The sequence below is a fragment of the Pipra filicauda genome, unplaced genomic scaffold (genome assembly GCF_003945595.2).
Source record: "Pipra filicauda isolate LSUMZ 115617 unplaced genomic scaffold, ASM394559v2 scaffold190_size1978887_pilon, whole genome shotgun sequence".
NCBI lineage: Eukaryota > Metazoa > Chordata > Aves > Passeriformes > Pipridae > Pipra > Pipra filicauda.
Window position 1 is genome coordinate 1,933,111 of NW_024104299.1, and position 21,695 is coordinate 1,954,805.

The following is a 21,695-nucleotide window of genomic DNA, read 5'->3' on the forward strand; positions in this document are numbered from 1 at the left end:
AGGTTAGACTTTATCCTTCCTAGATCTGTAAGGTGGTTAATTTTGGTGGGATTGGTATGGGCAACTTATTATTTAGACTGACAATAATAATAATCATCATCATCATCAACAACCAACCACCTTAATTTAATCTTTGACACTTCTCCAGTGGATGATGCTTTTGCACAGACTGTCAAGGAAATATTTGGAGGAGAAGCAGACAAGAAAAACCTGGTGGATCCATTTGTAGAAGTTTCTTTTGCTGGGAAAAAGGTAATTTAGTAAATATCTGAATCTTTGTATTCTAATCGTAGTCTTAAGAACAGATTTCATGTGCTAATATGAATTTTTAGGTTTACTGAAATTATAGAAATAAAAAAACAATGAAAAACAAAGTTCACTTTGTAAAGTGAGGAAAAACAGCAAGGTACAGTAGAAAGGGTGTAGAGCTGATGACTAATAAAAGGAATGTATGAGTAAATGCTAGAAGCAATGCCTGCCAGATTGCTTGCCTTCTGGCTGTTCCTGATGGCTTTTTGTAACTCATGATACAGATCTTTCTGGACAGGTTAACAGCGTTTGTGTGTTTTATTGCTAATGTGTTCCTTAGAATGCCAAATTTGATCTGGAGCACAACTGTACAACTTATATTCGTTGGTAGCCTATCTTTTTTGTCATTTCTTTAATATGTTATGTAATCAGGTTGCCACACCCAGTAATGTAGGGGATCTTTAAAAGATATGACTAGCAAATAATATAGCCTCTCCCATATTCTTCATCTACTCTAAAATCTGCATAAAGAAAAATGGAATCAAGTCATTCCTCCATTTCATTTCTCTGCTGTGTTCAGTACTACTTTGAAAGCACATTAAATTGTGGCTTGTGGAAATAACAGGCTTTAATAATTTCATTTAATTGTAGCAAGTGAAAATAAAAGGTAGGGTAACTCCAATCTTATATTTAAACACAGTTTCTGATTTTCTTTTCCCTCTAATAGTCATTAATGTTGCATATGCAGATCGCTTTAGCAGTAGTTATCAATGGAAAACTAATGGCTTACTGCAGCATAAACCATTCAGGATTCATCATTAACTACTGCCTATTTTTTCCAAACATATTATGATGTATCCTAAGTCATAGCTAGTATATGCTGTTTTGTCTGTTTAGTCTTTGATGTGCTGTTTATTTGATTTCATTTTTGGCAGGTTTGCACAAATATAATTGAGAAAAATGCCAATCCAGAGTGGAATCAAATTATTTCTCTTCAAATCAAGGTCAGTTTTTTCCCCTTGTTTCTGTAGAAAACAGCCATCCTTCTGGAACTCAGGGCATTAACATTACAGAGGTGAAATAAATAATGAGTTATTTTACTTTAATTGCTTTTTTTTTCAGTTTCCTTCAATGTGTGAGAGAATAAAACTTTCAGTTATTGACTGGTAAGTTATGACTTTTAATCGAAGTACTAAACAAAATAAATTAAGCGAAGAAAAGTCTAGTTCTGTTGTCAGGTATTTTTAGTATTTTTTATGGTCTGTGAGAGTATCTAAGCAAGTGTTTAAGTATTTTTATGGTTTCTTTACAAGAGACTGATTAGTGTAACATGGATTATTGTTAATTTTGTGCAATGAGCACTGAGCACAGTCCCTTTTAAGTGACAGTGTAAAAGTCAGGTGATTTCTTCTTGGTACAACCCACTTTTGTAACTAGTCATTACCATCTTAGTAATATTAAAGCGTTCTAGGTGATGCAAAATGTGTGTACTAGTAGCTTGCTTCTGTGTATGATGACCAGTATTATATTTAAATAAAGTCTTTCTTTTTTTCTTTCTGTAGGGATCGTCTTACAAAAAATGATGTGGTGGGAACAACATATTTAAGCCTCTCAAAAATTGCTGCTTCTGGAGGAGAGGTTGGAGGTAATTGGTTGAGCAGTGTCTAACTTACTATCTTCTATTGTGTTACAGAGAATAGCAAAGATTAGTGTTCTAAGAAAGTATATTTTTCTGTAGTTCCCCAATTCTGTGGCAACAAGATTATCTATTTCTGGAGTTTTCAAAACAAAGCTTTTAGAAAACATGATGTGGGACTTTTCAAAGTAAAGTATTAAAATTTTAATGTCTAAACCACATCATCATTGAAATAGCAATAACTAATTCAAAATTCAGCGTTCTGTTCTGTATACATACACACACACATATATATGAAAGTTAGTGAACTAATTAAATTTGTGAGTACTTTGCCAAATTCAGAAAACTATGTGATATCACAATCTATCATGAGTAAGATATGCAAGTTTACTTACATGTTTAAGAAGATGTTTAATTTCATAGCAGCCTGGAGTCAGTGCTTCAGAATCACTGATTCTTTGGGTACTAGTAAACAAAACTTTCATTGCCACCTTGTAAGAGTATCTGTTCTTTCTTTGGGAAGAGAATGTAAAAGCTGTGGAATTTTCCTGAGTAATTAGCCTGAAGGAACTATCTAGAACCACATACTCATTTGCTGGATACAATTAGGCTGCTTTCAGATGCTGGGGGAACTTGGATCAGTCTTTGATCAGTAGCTTACTAGAAATGGGCACTGCATCTCATTGCATGAGTGCTTCATATTCCTTACTTTATTAGCTTCAATGAATGAAGATTTTATTGCAATGCATGATTGCAGGCAATTAATTTATGTGCTTCAATCCATATAGATGGCTGGATATGTAATTTCATAAAAACTAAAAACCATAACTGATTAACTGGAAGAAAACAACAAGATAGGCAGGATATGAAGTGCCTAACATGTTGTTCCCATTGGAAAATAACTTTGTAATAAAACTCTTCTTTATGATATTATAAGAAATACTTTTTTCCATGATTTTGGATATTTAAAAAAGTCCTGTTACATTTATGTTTTAATATAATCTTGTGATTATTGATTATTTCTTTGTGATCTATATTTTCAATCACCTCATCTTTTTATAACAAGATATCTGATTTATCTGATTATCTACACTAGTATAAAGGGCACTGGCTCAAAACCATTTCTACCACTGCCACGATAAAAGTCTAAATTACTAATTTTTTCTGTTGTGTTTATAAAATCTATATATGTACTTATCTGAGACAGACCAGTTTGTCCTTAACTTGGTAGCTATATCAGGCGCTTAAAAACAAAACGACAAAAACATAGTGGCTCCAGTCCTATAGTGACTTGAGGCAAGAATTGGATGGAACTGTATTTTCAGTCATATAACTTCAAGCTTCTAATGTAGTTCTCTTAGAACGACAGCTGTTGAAGGCAGAGCTCGTGCAAACATTCTTTTCATATATCCCATGTGCAATCAGAAGCAAAAGAAAAAGGCAGTGGTTTAGGCTTTAGGGGGAAATTCAGCTCTGGAGAGATCACTTATACTCCCTGTAAAAGTGTGTAACTTGAACTGCAGCTGAGTCACAGCACATTTATACTTCAAACTCAGGCACTTGGTAACTGAGGAAATCTTACTTGGTTTCTCTCTCTACTGAGATACTGACATTGGAATAGCCATTTCTATGTAAAATCTTCTCTTCAGTGCCTGAAGCCTGTTCTGGCTTCTAAAGAATTGTGGAACTGAACTAATCTATGGTCCTCAGTAAATGTAGATACTCTAAGGAGCTCTGGTGGGATTCTTAAATGTTCTTAAGATTTTAAAAATAAATTTGTATTTTGTGTGGAGGAGGACTGTACAAAGCTGAAACAGAATATATATATATAAGCAATATATTTTGTCAGCTACATGCTTTTTTTTTCCCTTTGGAATTTGTACAGGAAGAGTAATAATTTCATATATTAATCAGGAAGCAAAATTCCAACCCACATAAACTTTATTTTTTCTCAGGCCTTCAAGTTTATTTTAAAAGGGGATTGCTTTGTGATGTGTGTGCTTTTACAGTACTGTTGTCACTTGTCATATAACTACTTCTCTTTTCATAATATAGAATTTTCATCTTCAGGAACAGGGGCTTCATCATATGAAGGTTTATATCTTCATCTGTTATTGATTTTTCTTTCCAGTGCCCAAACTGAGGAGTATTGCCTAAGATAATCCATAATCTTGAAAATATTTTTTAATAATTACTTTTCTAAAATATTTCACCATTATGATTAAAGAGTATCAAAAATAACTAACCCTAGAAAACAGTTTTGGCACTGGAATTGGTTTGAAAATGTTTCTTTTTGGCTGGTGCTTCAAGCTGTGTGTTAGAGATGAGCATGTAGTTGCTTCGATTATAAAGTGCTTAGTCTAACAATGGCTTGCAATTTTTAACTTAACTACGAGATCACATCTATTTTTGCAGCTGCAGAGCCTTGCAGAAGTAAGTAACTGCCTAAAATAATTAGTGGCTGTTTTGCTGATGCTTAACAAGCTATATAAATAAAGTCTGAAAAATAAAATCTGATTCTGTTACTACCTGGAGAGATGTGTTTTTCCATTACTGTCTAGGTTGACATCCAGTTTTAAAAGACTTTGTGATAAATATCTATATAGTGAGGAATAAATATGAGTGGATTGCAGTTGAAAGGTAGCATTCATTCATCTGCACAATACTTCATTTACTGTCTTTCTTAATAAAATAATATTAGGTTAAAGACAAATAATTTCTTGGAGTCATTTTCTGTAATACATGATAATCAACCTTCTGAAAGTAAACAATTGAATATTAAATGTTAAAAAAAATAGAAAATAATTCTTTTGATTCCAGGTTTGGGAGGGGTTTTTTGTTTGTTTGTTTTAAAATTTATATTTTGTTTAGTTTATTAACATCAGTAAGTAGTGAATATATTAATACATATCTATACCTCAAGTCTAGTCAGACTGAGATCTGATGTGAGCAGTTTAGTGTTAGAATTTTTAAAACACTGAACATCATTCCAACTATTCTTTTTCATTCAAATTTTGATTTGTTTCTGATTCAAATATAAAGATATGGAAGTATCCCAATGCAAACTAGGGAACTGCAAGTCATTATTTTCTATTGTGCAGATTTTATGTGACTTTGTGTTGACTGGAAATTACATCAAGACATCACATTCATTTTTACTATCTGTTTGTGCTACTCAGCAGTAGCATAGTCATACAAGGCATAACCCTTCACTGTCACTTTCTTATCTCAGCCTTCTTTTCCTGTGATAAATAAATGCCTCCTTTTTTGTGCTGCAGATCACTCCAAGTGATATCAGTTGCAAGGTTAAGAACCTGTTCTCATCTCTTTTTTTTTTTTTTGTACCAGGATTATTTGTTCAAAGGCAAAAGCTAGGATACAAGAAGGAAAAGAGTATAGAATCTTTTCTGTTCACTCAAAACTGTGCAGTATTTTTCTGCATGTGTGTTGCTTACCTTGTTCTAATTATCTTTACATCACTCATTCAATTTATCAATCAATAGCCTTGGCATGCGTTTGATTGTTACTGAAAGAACAATTAACTCCTTAGAGTATAGATTTTAATTAGTTCTAAAAGGAGCTTTTTAGGATATCATTCATCTAATAAATTTGCAAGGCATAAATGCAAGCCCAAAAGATAACAACAGTAACGCAACTGAGGCTTCCCTATGTATATTTTTCTGCTAAAAACCAGAACATTGTTAAAAAATACAATTTTATGACAGTAAGCATTAGCAATGAAAATGCTTTTTCAAGTTTTTGGATATTATAAATATCTGAAAATAAAAAATAGCTGTGGTGTGCAGTTTCCTAGCTTAGCCATTAAAACTGACAAAAATTTCTAAATACTTATTAGTATGTGTTTTTAGCTAGATTAAAACATTGGGAAATTTTAAGCTGTTAGTCATGAAATAATTTTATTCAATGTAGTTGGTTTATTCATTTTAATCAGTTTATTGTCATTGGAATTGATTGAGAATCAACTGAATTTGTGGACTTTCAGTCTTGTATGGATTTTAGCCTACTGAAAAGGGAGTTGGTGAGAAACAATGCGCTGTAGCATTATGATTAAATTTTGCAGTAGTCTGTTTTACACTAAAGGATAGGCACAGAAAAATGATTTTAAAAATTAGAACAGTAGGATTAGCTCTGTTAACAGTAGGGGGTTTTCTGCTACGGTGTGCATCTTTTTTGTGACTGTTTAGCTTGATCATTGGCTTGTGCATTTAAATGATCGCAAATATTATTTTTCTATTAGCGTAAATGTATTACCCTTTGACATAAAGGAAAACCACATATTTGGGGTGGGACAGAAGTTCTGTTTATTCTGGGGGGGGTTTACTGTGTGAAGTGTTATTTAGTATAAGTATTGTACAATGAGGAAGGAAGTTAGGAACAAGTAGAGTATAATTACTTTACATTCATATGGTATATCCAGAGAATAAAGCGTTCTTACATTACTAATACTAATACCTAACTAATATCTAACCTTCATTCTAGTGGATTTGATAGTAATGTTAGTTGCCTTTCTGGCTCAGTAATTAACAATATAATGGTAATTAACAAAGATATAATTGTGATGTTTTCTGTTAGTAAACACTGGAGACACTGAAGTTGGCTTCTTACCAACATTTGGGCCTTGTTACCTAAACTTTTATGGAAGTCCAAGAGAATACACTGGATTCCCAGACCCATATGATGAATTAAACTTGGGAAAGGTCAGTTTCCTTATTAATTGTTTTAATAAAAAAATTAAACCCAGTTGTTCCTAATCAATAAATTAATTAATTTTAATGTCTTGTCTTTTTTTTTGTTTCACATTACACTCCTTTTGGAGTTTCTTTTTGAATAATATATTATATTTAAGATTAATAAGGAAGTATAATAATATTTACCATTCCTATCTGTCTTCATTTTAAAGGTGGTTTTGATAGAGCAGCAGTGTTTTTGATGATTTTCACCAGCTGCATCTTTGCATGCATTTATATTTCTTATTTCCTTGCTTTTTACTTCTAGCATTAATTAAAGCCAAGTGCTTAATTTCACTTGTTCACATATGTACATTCATGCCTCTGCAGGAGTTCTGAGAACACTTCAGTGAGACCAGAATCATGTACAGCTAAAGAAAGTGTATGCTTCTGTAGGACAAATATATAAAGTTGGATTTGATGTGTGTTTATGTTACAGGGAGAAGGAGTTGCTTATAGAGGGAGAATTCTGGTCGAACTGTCTACAGTACCTGAAAGCAAGCCTGTTAATAAAAAGTTAGAGATGATTCCTAACGATGACTTACTGGTTGTTGAGGTAAATACTTGTTTTATCCTTGTCACTGTTGATAATGGAGAGGTGCCTTGGCTGGTTGTCTTTGGAGAATCATCTAACTCACAAACATCAAAACTAGATTTGAATCTCTGAATTCGAAGGGGTGTTTACTCGTGGTTATTGGTGACTGAGGAGTGGTGGCTAAAAAAATGTCATACCCTCGTAGCAAGAACTGTTAATTTGAAACATTTTATAGTATCAAATACAGTAATTTATTATACACGTTATATGTTTTGGTTTCTTCTCAGAAAGTAGTAAAAATATTAAAGTTATTATTTCCATTAAGAAATGATTGCTATTCTTTTCTGTAATTGTGGATCCTGTTTTACAAATATTGAAATACAAGTAAAAAGATTGTTCTTGTAGAAATACCAGCGCAGACGGAAGTTCTGCTTGGCTGCTGTGTTTCATTCTGCTACCATGCTGCAAGACACTGGAGAGCCTATTCAGTTCGAAGTTAGCATTGGTAACTACGGCAATAAGTTTGATACCACCTGTAAACCTTTGGCATCAACAACTCAGTACAGTAGTGCTGTTTTTGATGGTAAGGATGCTGCCAGTATGGGGATGAAAGACTCTAAAATTCTGGGTTTGAGATGCTATTTTATAGCTTTGGAGTGTCAGCCCTGACTGCACTGCACACTTACCGAAAATATGACAGAGCGTGTGGCTTTTCACAGCTTTTGAGGTGAAGTTGCATTTATGGAATACATGCTGCAAAGCCTGCTGGGGTTATTAATGAGATTTTGACAGAATTCAGTGAAATCTTTTGACCGTGTCCTAGATGTGCACAGGAAAATTTGCAAGGAAAAAAAATCACATTATTTTACAGGTATCTAGGGGTTAAATAGGGAAAACACCCTTTGAATATTCTGATTTAGAATAAAATAATAACTTGTTTTTAAGCCATGCATCTTGCAGCCTAGAAAAAAAAACAGCCTAGCTAGATCACAGGAAAATATATTTTGCTATAATTTTTTTTTAATTAACTGCCAAGGGGAGTATTTCTTCCATTTGTATTAAAAGAAGTAATCAGACTTAATCTGGAAAATAATTATTTGAATATTTTATTTCATATTAACAGGTAATTTATTTTTTAAAAAAATCTGTTGGATTTTGAAACAATTTGAAGTAAAATTTGCCATTCAACAAACACTACAGTGGCTTGAAAATAAAACAAATCCTTTGATGAATTTGGACTAGCTTGCATGTCCTTAAATGATTTGTAGTACAGAAATGAAATAAATATAGCAACAATGTACAAAATAATACTCCTGCCATTAATTCCAAATCTAACATGCAAATTTTTCACATCAGGTAATTATTATTACTACTTGCCATGGGCAAACACAAAACCAGTTGTAACACTGACTTCCTTTTGGGAGGACATAAGTCATAGATTAGACGCTGTGAATGTACTCCTAAACATGGCTGAAAGACTGGTAAGACACTTAAAATCTTCCTTTTGCTGCTATGCTTTTCATGTTTACTTTTTTTTTTAATTTAGACATATAATCAAAAAGTGACGTTTTAAGCAAATTATGGAACAGTTTTCTGATGCTTTACCTCCTTTTTTCTGATTCAAAATTAAACATATCTCAGTGTAACAAATGGCACTGTTAATCATAGGTCTGCATTTTGGCAAGGCTCAGTACACTCCTGATTGAATCTGCGGGGAATTCCCAGGGGAAGGAAGAGTCCTCGGTGTTAGTTAGTGGCATGTTAAGTCTGTGGAACTGTTATTTGTTTTATAAGCTAGGTGCAATATCATATATTGTTACAGTGAGGAAGAACATCAGGTTAGTTCTGTTAAATATGAATCAAGTTTGAACATCGAAGTCTTTTTTTGATTTGGTCTTTACACAGAGAAATAAATAAGATCAAAGTCTTAAAAGTCCTATTGACCATAAGCCACAATGGAAGTTTAAAAGTGCAAATCCTTTTCTTTTAAATTCCTCAGCAATCCAACTTAGCCACCTTAAAATCAGGAATGCAGGCTAAAATTTCTGAAAACCGATTAGCTGAGATGTGGTTGAAGCTGATTGATGAACTTACAGAAGATATAAGGTAAAAGTACCCTTTTTATCTCTTATGTTATCATTCTGGGCCTGCTCAGAATCTTTGCTATTGCCTTTACTAAGTCAGAAAACAAATTCTAAGGACTATAAAACTGACTATCCCTATGAACTGACCTAAGAACTGGAATTCCAAAAGTCTCTGAAAGTAGTAAAACATCATGAATATTGCCAGTGAAGTAATCCATCTAGTTTTGTAATTCCCCTTTATCTCAGGATAGTTTTATTACTAACAGTGATAAAACACTATCTCTTGAAAAAAATCTAAAAATGGGAAATTAGGTCTCTCTGCTGTCTTTCTACCATTTTGCCTTCTTTAAAATTCCTCATGTACCTTTGGTTTACCCATGTTTTAATGTTGTATCTGAAACTGAAGAGGGAAGAAATTCTATGATTTACTGGTAAACCCAGAACAAAAAGTCAAAAGCTGTGGAAGACTAAGGGCCATAAAGATTGTATTTTTGACTAAGTCTTTAGTCAATATGTTTGTATGTATGGAATTGTTCAGAGAAGGCAATAGGAGCCAGCATTTAGGGTTTTGAAAGAGAACATATTCTAAATAAAGAGGAAAGAATTTTATGAGAAAGAGACATTAACAGAATGAGATATTGAGATGGGGAGAGTAAACAAGTGGATGATGAAACAGCACAGGAAAAGGAAAGGAAAAAATGACAGAACAGTTACTGTCCATAAGAGTGAATAATATGGAACATGAATTAAAGAACAAATTCATCAAGTTGTAGAACCAATATAAAATTGAACAGAGGAAAAAGCAAACAGTGGAGGTCAGTATATACTAGCAAAAAATTATATGATAGAAAGCTTATGTCTAAATATAAACTAGTAACTTCATAGAATGCCTGCTGTGATCTGGAAGACAGCAGTAAGAACTGAAATACTCTAGGAAAGCAAAATGTGAAGGGCGAACTGTTGTCACATGGAGCCATCTAGTGAGTGTGGGAACTTCAGGTCAGCTCATCAACCTGGCACATCTTTACACTGTTATTAATTCAGTCCATTATTTTATAAAATATCACTCAACAGTTATGGAGCATTAGCACCTAGATATATCTCCCAGATGATCTTCCTGTTGTTCACGGGATACAATGGGTTTTTTCAGCTCATAATGTTGAATTCACAGAAGATTTTTCCTTCTTGTGCTAAAGTTTAAATGAGTTAAGAGTTTGAGAGAGTTTTCAGTGCACTACTTAAACCTAAAATGAGGTTACTTTCTGGAATTTCTGATCAGGTACATTTGATTTATGTCTAAGTACTTGCACTCAGGGCAGATAGCACTTGCATCCAAATTAGTAGAACTAAGTGCAGTGGAAGGCACCATAGTCAGTATCAAGGTTTTACAGAATCAAAACCCTCAGAAGTGCATAGCATGTCATTAAAAGTAGGTCAAAGAAGAGTCAGTCTTTTCAAACTAGACAGTGTCTTCGAAAATTTTTACACTTTTTCTAAAGGATCATATTAAAGACCTCCTGGTGAACTCTGTTAAAGGGATACAGTCATTGGTCTTTGAAAAGCTGCCTTTTCCTCAAACCTCCTCCAACTCAAAAAAGCTAATTTCTCCTTGTTTTTACTGTGATGCTCTCAGACTCATGGTGTGATTTTTTGGGGTTGTCCTGTGCAGACCGCAGACCCAATGATCCTTGTGGGTCCCTTCCAGCTCAGGATATTCTATGGTTCTATGATTTCTTGGTTCCATTGAGTAGTTACTCTGCCCTCTAATGACTCAGAAGTTCTATGTCATGGATTTTTTTTGAGAGTTCTTTGATGTTTTCATGCCAGAGGGTTAGATAGTCATAGACAAGAGCTGTATTTGTATATTGAGTTTCTGAGAATTTACAATTTCCATTGAAGGAAAAAATCCTAATGTTGGTCTGAAGGCACTGATTTCGTTTTTGAGATGTACATTCTGAGACAATATTTTTTTTTAATGTGAATATACAGGGAAATGGATTTTGCTTGGTTTGGTTAGCAGCAATTACATTAAAGCATACACATCAAGCTGTTCTACCTTGGTGTTTGTATATTTAAGTACACCATTTCCCTTGTCAGGTGGAAATCTCTGCAGAAATAAATGCTATAGCACTCTTCCCGTGGTTTTTAATAGCAGGAAAAAGTGGCACTCAATCTCTTGCCTCTGTTTGCATGGCTGTATTCAGTGTGTGGCTAAATAAAATCCACTAAGGTTATTAACCATAATTAATATTCTCTTTTCAGTAAACCATTTCCCCTCATAGAAGGCAAATCTAATATTACAGTCCTTGACACTCAGATAGAAAAACTGCGCCTCAAGTCTCTCAAGCAGATTGGAGAAGCAGCAACAAGGATGAGAAATGAAGCTACTGATGTGAAAGCCACTCTGACAGAAATTGAGGACTGGTTGGATAAATTATTGCAACTCAGTGAAGAGGTTAGTGCTACACAGTACTGGTGATTCAGTTTAGCAATACCTCTGTAACACAAATAGTTGTAAAGTTCACTGCTGATCAAGCAATATCCACTCTCCTTAGGAAAGTAATTTTATATGCTGCAAAAGTAAACATGTTTCCCTGTGTAATTAAGATTTACTTAAACATAATGTTCTTGTATGCTACCTGTCTTCACTGAGAATGTGTGTTGGGTAATGAACACTGTGATTTATAGAATAGACTCTATTCTGTTTAAAATGATTGTATTTTGTCCTTTCCTTTCTTCCAGAATTGCAAGTCACATTACTGGTTCAGAGACTGCAGGATATATGTTGTCTTTCCACAGCTTGTTAGCCATAGAAATCAACTTCTAACAGAGTTAAATCTCTTTGTTTCTGTGTTTTTTAAATTTTCAGCAACATTTCCTGGTTTCATCTCTGCTATCTCATAACTGGTTGTCACAACATTGTAGAAATTTTTGATTTGTTACTTCTGCTCTGAAAAGATACTGATTAAAAAAAAAGAGCAGACTTGCAGCTAGCATAAAAGATGTGCACAAACTGCAAAAAGATATTAGGTGGTTTATGTCTTCTGCTAGAAGTCTTGTGATGTTATACCCTTAATATGGAAACATAAGCACTTAAATAGGTAGCAGGTCAATAAGGTGCATTACCATTTGGGATCAGTCATTATAGTTGTCATAAGAGGATTGAGATACGAAATGTCTCTAGAAATATTTAGAAAATACATAAGAACTGTTTTTTTAATAGAACTTACTTGCCTTTCAAAAATCTCAATGGTATCTTCTATGATTCTTTCAGAATTATGTCTTGCTTAGTAAAGCAATTTCCTCTATTTATAATAAATTCATGGCAATTGTTGATTCTTAGTGATAAATTCTTTGACATAAATCCTAATTTCTGTTTCTGTTTTCTAAGCACTAGCTTAGCTTAATGTTCTAAAAATTATTATTCTTATCTTTCCCCACAAATAACCTGCAGCCACAGAACAGTATGCCTGATGTAATCATATGGATGATCCGAGGGGAGAAAAGACTGGCCTATGCTCGTGTTCCTGCACACCAAGTGCTGTATTCCACAACGAGCCCTGAATCATCTGGTAAATACTGTGGAAAGACCCAAACAATCTTTTTAAAGGTACTTTTTTTTTACTTCTTAAGAAATAATTAACTCCCTAAACTGAGATGCCCTCAGACATGAGCATGAAACATGCAAACAAACTATGAAAAATGAGATATCTAAACTCAGGACAGATTAAAAGCCAACTCATGTATCTTCTTCAAAATATCACAGAAATTGTAAATTCATCATAAACCAGTTAGAACCAGATTGCCCTTGATCTCTGAGGCTTTTCTGAAAGAGCACAAACTTGTGACAGGACTTTTAAAGTGTTACTGTTGGTATTTCTGGGTTGGACATGCATGTAGACTTTCAGAGGGAATAATAAGTGTAAGTCAGAGAAGTTCCAAAAACGCATTCAAAGTTTTTGATGGTTTTCTGCAAGTAATACAGAGCATGTCTACACCTAGAACTTATGTCTCTCTGAATTGAGTCTTACTCTTGAATAGGAATATCTCCATTTAAGTTTATATTATCTTCAATGGAAATAAACGTAACCTGAAAAAAAGCAATCTGGCTGTAAAACAATAGCACTTACAGAGTTTGTCAATGTAGCAATAGTTACATTGAATAATGCTTCAATGCAGACAAGCCTGTACCTTCATGGTTCTTTGCAAGCCCCCTTATCATGCATTGATTCAGTGTGTAGTGAACCATCCCGACGAACCTCTGCCTTTCCAGACTCTCCTGGCAAGACACTCAAACATCAACAATGAAGTTATTGTCAAAATCTTGTTGAATAAAACTTGGGAGAGAATATAGAGGAACAGGGATGATACTACTGTTACTGTGTTTGGTTTTTACATGCCCTAGGCAGGTATTATTTAAAGAATGTTTCCTTCCTGGACTATTTATTACTGGCTTTTGAGAAAAAACAGTACAGGAAGTGATAAATAAATCACGTATTATTACTCATATCTCCATGTTATTGCATATGTTTTACTGAAATCTACAATACCTGCATAACATAACAAAGAATAACATTTTTGTTTGTGTGCCAGTACCCACAGGACAAGACGAAAGATGTCAAAATGCCTGCAGAGTTGCGAATTAACATTTGGCTTGGGCTCAGTGCAGTGGAAAAGAAGTTTAATAGCTTTGCAGAGGGAACATTCAGTGTTTTTGCTGAAATGGTATGTCCATCATTGCTTTCTTACTTTAAACTTGGACATGAATATTAGGAATTCAATGCAATTGGAACTCTTTTGAATTTCTTTGCATGCTGGACAGAGAGGTAGAGTAGTATTTATTATAATGAAACAAGTAGACCCCATTCAAGGCAATTAATGATCACGTCCATTGTGCCTAGCAGACAAACTTCAGCAGACCAGATTCTGAACTGGTTAATCAGGTACAAATCTGGTTAACTCCAGTGATTTCAAAGACATTTATTTTAGATTTTTATCAGTGTAATTAAGATTGGGATCTAGACCATTATGTTTTGGCATGGGAATAACCCTTTTCTTTTAATTGCTTCTTCACTACTACAAATTATACTTGAATGCAAGTAGTTTTACTTAATAATGGTTCTTTTGTAGCAGTGGAAAATTTACTGCTACAGGAAAACTGGTCAAACCCAGTAGATTTTGATGACAAAAAGTTATGTTATGATAACATTTCAAAGGTAAGAGGTAAGAATAAAAATGATTGAAAAAGTCCCACAGCATATAATAGAGATTTTGAATGGTAATGGTAAGTGGCAGATGTCTCTTATATGTCACATCACCAGTGCATTGTCAGTGGTGCACATAATCCAATATCAGTAAAATAGCTAATGAAACAAGACATTTTTACAATGGTGTCACCATTGCAGTTATGCTTAAATATTTAGCAGTGCTGTAGTAAGTTGCTTGAAGCAATGGGTGTTCAAAGTCATTTTTTAAGTGTAGAGTTTAAGATACGATTGAATATCTCATTTTTTGCTCTTCATACAGCAGTCCAACAATTTTACAGGAATAAGAGCAGAAAACTCAAGACTATCATAAATTACAAATAATCTCAGGAAGGGAAGTAGACTATATAAACTGGGCTAACATCAGAATCATGCCCCTGGTAGCTACTATGATAACACTTTTCTGTGTTACAAAATAAGATATTTTAAATAGGAGGAGATTTGAGATGGAAAAGAATGACAGAATCATGCATTTAAGGAACAGAAGGAACTTGTTTGAATAATATAACAATATTTTATTTAACAGAGCTTTAATTTTGAGGAAGCTTGAATGTAGTTGTAGAGAGGCAATAAATTGAGAAGATTTACTTTACCAAGCAGCATAGAAGAAAATTTAAAAAAGAAATTAATGATGACATTGCAGAGTAATGGAGAAAGGGGGTATTTAATTTCAGAGAAAGGAAATGTATAACAGAATGATTCATTTGTAAAATTTACAGAAATATTTGTTTATTATTCCTAAATAATAATTTGATTTTTCCTTTCTTCCCACACAGTATGAAAATCAGGCTTTCCTTTTTGGAAAGTGGGGTACCTCAGGACTTGTTGGTCGCCACAAGTTTTCTGATGTCACAGGAAAAATCAAACTGAAAAAAGAGTACTTCCTACCCCCAAAGGGTTGGGAATGGGAAGGAGAATGGATGATTGATCCTGAAAGAAGGTCAGATTTTTTTAATTCTATGTGGGCAGCAATAAAGACATTTGTAGTCTAGACTAAAAGCTCCTCTATGTTTTCTTCGCTGAGAAGGAGATTTTAAGTTCAACATTCTATGACAGAAAAAAACAGCTAGTTAATAACGCTAAAATTAGCATAACCTTTTTTAAAAAGTGAAATAAAACAGGCAACAGAAAGAATGCATCCATTTCCTAGGAACCAGCTTATGGTTTAGCGGTCCCCATGTCACGATGGCTATATTAGTTATTCTTTGGGTCTCGGTGCCTCATTTTTATAAAAGGGATAATAATAGTATTTCATACCTAGAAAGCTACTGTGAGGTTTATGTGTGTCTCTGTGAGATTCAGAGATCCTGCTGTGATTGTTTCATACAAGACCCTTGGATTTCTGGGTCTTCCCTTGGTAGGAACTTAACCCTGACACCCAGTATAAAGCTTCGATTCGTGTTGTAGCAACACCATTACAGCATTTGTGTGGTGGTTCACATACACTAGGTGCTTTTTTGTGTTTATTTCATTAAGTGTTGAGAAGTTCCATCATTCAACAACTGATGTAGGTAATTTCTCAAACTGACTCAAGGCAAGAGTTGTTTTCAGATTCTAAGGTTGTGGTGCCATATGACAACTCCTCCCCTGGCAGACCAAATTCATGAGGTGTCAGTTCTCTGCCAGCTCTAACAGGGTCAGTCTTTCTCTGTCAAAGGTTGTCAACTCTGGAGTTGTGCCAGTTCAGCTGAGTTGCCACACTTTAAACCAGACTGGGTACATTATTTTTTTCATAAACAAAAGCCAGCATGACAAAGAGACTATTTTCTTCTTTCTTAAAAGAAAATATTCACCCCATTTTAAATTCTTGTGTTATGATGGTGAAAAAAATGCAAGAAAAATGTATGCTATTATTTGATTAATTTTAAAATTGTATCTCTCATAGGTATGAATGGATGGGGTTTTTTCATATTAAATTAACAGCTTTTATTTCAGTGAATAATCTGACATGAAGAAAAGCAATAACACGGAGATATTTTCTCAGATAATGGAAAAAGCCCTCCTGTTGAAATACATGGTTTTGCCATGCATCTGCTTTTACTGGGAGAAGATCTGCCTGGCTGTATTTGGCCAGCAAATGGCAGTGTAGAACACACTTCAGCGCGTTCTGAACTGCAGTGAAGCACTGAGGGAAAGCAAAAGGCTTTTGATTGATTTACTGTTCCCTCATTTCTTTTATTTGAAAATTAGAAAATACTAGCCAACTAATTGCTTACCTTGTCAAGAGCATAAAGGGAAACAAATTTAAGTACATTGCCAAATTTTGGTGCATGCATAGATGCATGCACCTTAGAGACACGTGTAACTGCCATACACAGTCTGGGAATTCCTACATTTAAATATATGTTGTTTTTTCTTTTTTCAAGAGGACGTATTAAAAGCAGATCCTGAATAACACAGCAGTTAAAATACTCATGCTAGTCACTCATATTTATGGGTAATGTTCCTCTTATTGCTTACTACTACTGGAGTTGCTTCAGGTTAAGAAAGACGTTCTAAGGAAATAAGTGTCCCTCATATAGATGGAAATCCAGAATACCACCGTGTGTGCATGTTCTGTGCTTTGTTTCTATATGTTTCTCTGTAGTGAACTAAAATATTTTTGATTTATTATTCCATTTATTTTGGATGTGCAGTTTGTTGACTGAAGCTGATGCTGGTCATACTGAGTTTACTGACGAAGTATATGAAAATGAGAGTCGCTATCCTGGAGGGGAATGGAAAGCATCTGAAGAGAGTTACACAGATGTGGTGAGACTTAAAGTTTTCACTGGATAAATAAAGGTTTAAGAGAAGGAGTTCTATGCTTTGCTACACAGTGTATTTGCTCTATTAATGCACAGAACTGTTATGTTTTCCCTACATAAAAGAATGGAGAAAAAACTCCACCCCCACGTGAGTTCACATGTCCTCTGGGATGGATGTGGGAAGACGATGCTTGGAAATCTGATCTAAATCGAGCAGTGGATGAGCATGGTAAGATTTACTGTTTATTTGCTGATTATCAGGAAAATCTGTTGTTGATACTGAAGGATGATGTACATCAAGACTGTGGCAATATCCTGGGCATGACAGTGGTTGCCCTGTGGAAAAGTATCAAGGAAATATTTGGATAACAGTTGCTTAAGGAATCAGACTAAATGACCTTGAGAAAATGTTCACTGTCTGCATCTGTTTCTATTTCCATTTTAGTCACTGTTCCATCAAACTCACCGTTCACATTGAGTCTTTTTTAGATCAAAAGCTATTTTGTACAGGATACATAATAAATGCATTTATAAGTGCTTACTAGAGAATCTCACAGTCTAAGAAGCTGTATGTTAGTCTTAGCTACAGCAGCAGATGCCAATATTGAGCCAAAAGCTTTGACAACTTAAAAACATGAAAGTTAATGCAAACAACAGTCTATTAACATGAGAGGTTTCATATGGGAAAGCTGTGTGTATAAACAGCGGGCTTGGAAATAGAATCCACCCTTTTTTTAAATAAGTTTCCAGGACATTTTTCGCAAGTCTGGTCTTAATGAAGTCCAGTGGTTACAATTGGGCCTATAAGACACGGATAAGTAGCAGTAACTGAGGTTTTTTAGAGAAGTCCAAAACTTGAGGCATGAAACCTCTGTAATTGCACTGAGAATATGTGGCAAAGCTAGATTTGGATCTTTCGAATAATTTACCTGCGAGCCTTTAGCCGTGTGATGAGTTGCCAAACAATGCTAAGAAGTGAATCAGGAGGTCTGGGGACTAAAAGAAGTGAGGAACCTGTTTGTGTTGGTCACACACCACACACGTGTGTGAAGGATTCCTATATTGCTGAGAGAAAAATAACTGCACTGAATTTGTGTGGGAAGAGAGACATGCAGGACTGCTCAGGATGAAACGGACAGTGTGTAACTGATTCTTAGGCAATTCTGAAATGAAAAAAGACTTCAAAGTCTTTTTGTGAAGAGTCTGGTGCTCATAGACAGAGTTTTTCATATTAGATGTACTGCTATCCTGATGAGGTTAGAAAATCCTAAGTGCACCATTTTCCTGGTGTTACTTTGACTTCCATATGCTTGTTACTTACACTAAATTAAAACTGCTACCAGCTTAGAAAGTTGTGATATAAACAACCTTATAAGACCATAATTTGGATTCTACAGCAATAGGAAAAGGCAATCATAGCAAAGAATTTGCAGGAGATTGGTTTGGTGGTTTGAAAATGAATAATGAAAACAAAAATCTCTTGGGAGATTCTGGAAAGCCCAGAATTTTGCAAAACTATAATGAATTTTTATTTGTTCTAAAACAGCTGAAAACTCTCAAATAGTTTAAAATATAAGTGAAATAGCTAGCTGTTAGGATAAAAAAAATCTTTTCTTTATCTTAGTGTATTGATATCTGTCTTAACCAGAACCTCTGTTAGGAGTCTGCAGTAACTTTTTAATGAGATGACTTTAAATTAAAGTCTGAGTCCTAGATATTTGGCAAATGAATTATATTACATAGTCAAAATACCAATTCTTAAAGTTTTATGATCAGAGTTCATATAGCTGGTGTTCCTTTAAATGCCAATCTGCTGGAGTTACAAGAGTGCACAGAACATTCAACTCTTATTTAAAGATGAGTTTTTCCTGTGGTGAAGTATGAAAATGTGATATCAACATTTGAAAAAAAAACCAAGAATGAGAAGAAAAGAACTTGAAATATATTGTATCTGTTTTAATATTGAAATTTTTATTGTCACATATATTAGCATCATTAAAATGTCATCAGTTGCCCCCTGGCTATTGGACGTTTAGGTTCTGCAATGCTGAATAGTCTTGTGTGATAAAGCTTCATCCTTTACAGTCTGGTACAGACTGTACCTTTAGGTACAGTCACTCTATTTCCCATGCTTTTCTTCTTTGTATCTTGCTTCTATTTCTGAAAATATACCAACTAATCAATTCTGTTTTAGGATGGGAATATGGAATTACTATTCCTCCAGACACTAAGCCCAAGTCGTGGGTTGCTGCAGAAAAAATGTACCACACACATCGACGACGAAGACTGGTGCGGAGACGTAGGAGGGATTTACCTGAAGCAGTAACAGCAGGAAGGGTAAGCAAAAGAGAGATCCAGTCAGGGACTTGCACATTGTAACAGTTTGAGTTTCCTTTTTAAAAAAAAAAAAATCTGCATGAATTTCTCATTTCCTGAGTAAAGAAAAAATGTAATACCAAACAAAAAAAAATCCAGAACATCCTTTTATTTTTTCATTATATTCCTTTTCTTTATCTTTTTCTAAATTGATGTTACTAGGTTTGGTTTATAAGGGGAATTTTAGGCCTGCCAGAGCAAGTGCTGCTTTTTTTTCATTACAGTCATACAACACTGTGGATAACAAGAATTTGTGTCCTCTAGGGAATATCATCATATGAAGATCAAGAAGGATGGGAATATGCTTCCTTGATTGGCTGGAAATTTCACTGGAAACAACGCAGTTCTGATACCTTCCGTCGAAGGCGGTGGAGACGAAAAATGGCTCCCTCAGAGACACATGGTGCTGCAGCTATCTTTAAACTTGAAGGTGCTTTGGTAAGGGATAGAGTATCAAAAAAGTCTTTCAAAGGTCAAACTGTTAATTCACAGTAAATAAATATGTACATCATGTCATTCTTAAATTGTTAGACTGATAAGTAACTAAAAAACTAATACAGTTTATATTGTTTAAATTATTTAAAGTCTGAAAGGGACCATTAAAGTTGGAGTAGAGACTCTTGTATTAGTATTTTTTTATATTTGATATTGCATAGAAAATATTAGATATTATATATAATTTATATATTTTATATTTACTTTTGATTGTTTTTATTACTTTATTTTTCAAATTTTTTTTTTTACGGCATTACATGAGATTTAGAGCAAAAGGCCAAATTACCAAATAAGCCTTCTTTAAGTAAAAACAAGTAAAGTGAAAAGGTAGCTCAAGATTTTCATGCACATAATTTAGATATATTAACATCAGCACAGCAAACAACCGGCACTGAAACAGCTGCCCCTGATTAGTATTTGCATGTATAAACAACCAAACAAAAGAAAGGAGAGCAAGTGTTGGAGAAGCCAGAATGTCATATGTCACATGTCACAAATAGATGACCAAAATGTAATTATTCCTCACGTTTTCAGGTTACACAACTTCACAGATAAACTCTATTTATCAAAATACAAATTGTAGCAAATCATGTGAGAAGGCTACTTTGTTTTTATAAAATATATAGGACTTCTGAGTCTGATTGTATAGCATTAACAACAGTTTGCACTTTTTTCTTGGTTTGTTTCTCTTTTTTACATCAAACGATGACCAAGGATTCGCTGAGAGCATTTTCTTTTTCCACTTAATTTGGTTTCACAGAGTTTAATAATTCCTATATCAGTTTTGCTTATGACTGTACTTCCTGGGCTATTGCTTGGATAAAGCCTTAGAGCAGTTCTCTGCAACAGTGCAGTGCAGGACACCTGCAACCTCTCCTTCAATCTGAGCTGAGAGGTAGCTAGTGTAACTCCAGAAATAAGACATCCTGGAAGTAAGATGAAATGGTGGGATATGATTTCTGCACAGCTTCAATGCCAACAAGAAATGACCTCTGGAGATGCGTAAACATCTTAAAGTACATTTACTCACAGAAGTAAATTTCTCCTTGCTATGGAGGAGAGACTGAAACCCATAAATTCACACAGAGAGTCCCCTTTTCTCAGATTCCTTCTATGTTTGTAAATACTCAATAACTTTTTTCTATATATAACTTCAGGGAGCAGACACCAGTGTTGATGATGGAGAAGGAAAGAGTTCTGACAAAACCAAAGACTCAGCTACAAAGGTGTTTGGTGCCAATACACCTCTTGTTTCCTGCCACTTTGACAGTAGGTTCTTTAACAATTCCTTCCTGAAAAACCATATCTGTTTCTCCCCGGTTTCATAATTCTTTACGTTTTGCATCTAGCTTTATATACCTTCTGTTAAAATGACTATCAGATCCCTGATTGGGCCCTAATTAGGTTATTAAAATAAAAATTACAGTTAGTAATTTTGATGTTTTAGTTCACTGTCACACAGCCATTTTTAAAACCTGTATGGGACAGGAATTCTAAAGCTAACTATTTCAGCACCTGAATTTATGCTGTCTTAAATGATGCATCTTTAGCATTGGAGTCC

At 34.3% G+C, this 21,695-nt stretch overlaps 1 protein-coding gene across 1 annotated transcript in view; it reads left to right on the plus strand.

Annotated features, from left to right (window-relative positions):
- MYOF (myoferlin) overlaps positions 1-21,695 on the plus strand; it is a 68,366-nt gene that overhangs the window by 25,956 nt on the left and 20,715 nt on the right. Inside the window, exons 16-34 of the mRNA XM_027743158.2 lie at positions 149-252; positions 1,185-1,253; positions 1,372-1,415; positions 1,812-1,894; positions 3,941-3,979; positions 6,479-6,603; positions 7,073-7,189; positions 7,574-7,751; positions 8,525-8,649; positions 9,168-9,274; positions 11,515-11,707; positions 12,707-12,862; positions 13,846-13,977; positions 15,293-15,456; positions 17,153-17,267; positions 17,387-17,492; positions 19,458-19,600; positions 19,904-20,077; positions 21,292-21,403. Of these exons, the coding sequence (XP_027598959.1) occupies positions 149-252; positions 1,185-1,253; positions 1,372-1,415; positions 1,812-1,894; positions 3,941-3,979; positions 6,479-6,603; positions 7,073-7,189; positions 7,574-7,751; positions 8,525-8,649; positions 9,168-9,274; positions 11,515-11,707; positions 12,707-12,862; positions 13,846-13,977; positions 15,293-15,456; positions 17,153-17,267; positions 17,387-17,492; positions 19,458-19,600; positions 19,904-20,077; positions 21,292-21,403 (2,286 nt within the window). The remainder of the gene's footprint in view (positions 1-148; positions 253-1,184; positions 1,254-1,371; positions 1,416-1,811; positions 1,895-3,940; positions 3,980-6,478; positions 6,604-7,072; positions 7,190-7,573; positions 7,752-8,524; positions 8,650-9,167; positions 9,275-11,514; positions 11,708-12,706; positions 12,863-13,845; positions 13,978-15,292; positions 15,457-17,152; positions 17,268-17,386; positions 17,493-19,457; positions 19,601-19,903; positions 20,078-21,291; positions 21,404-21,695) is intronic.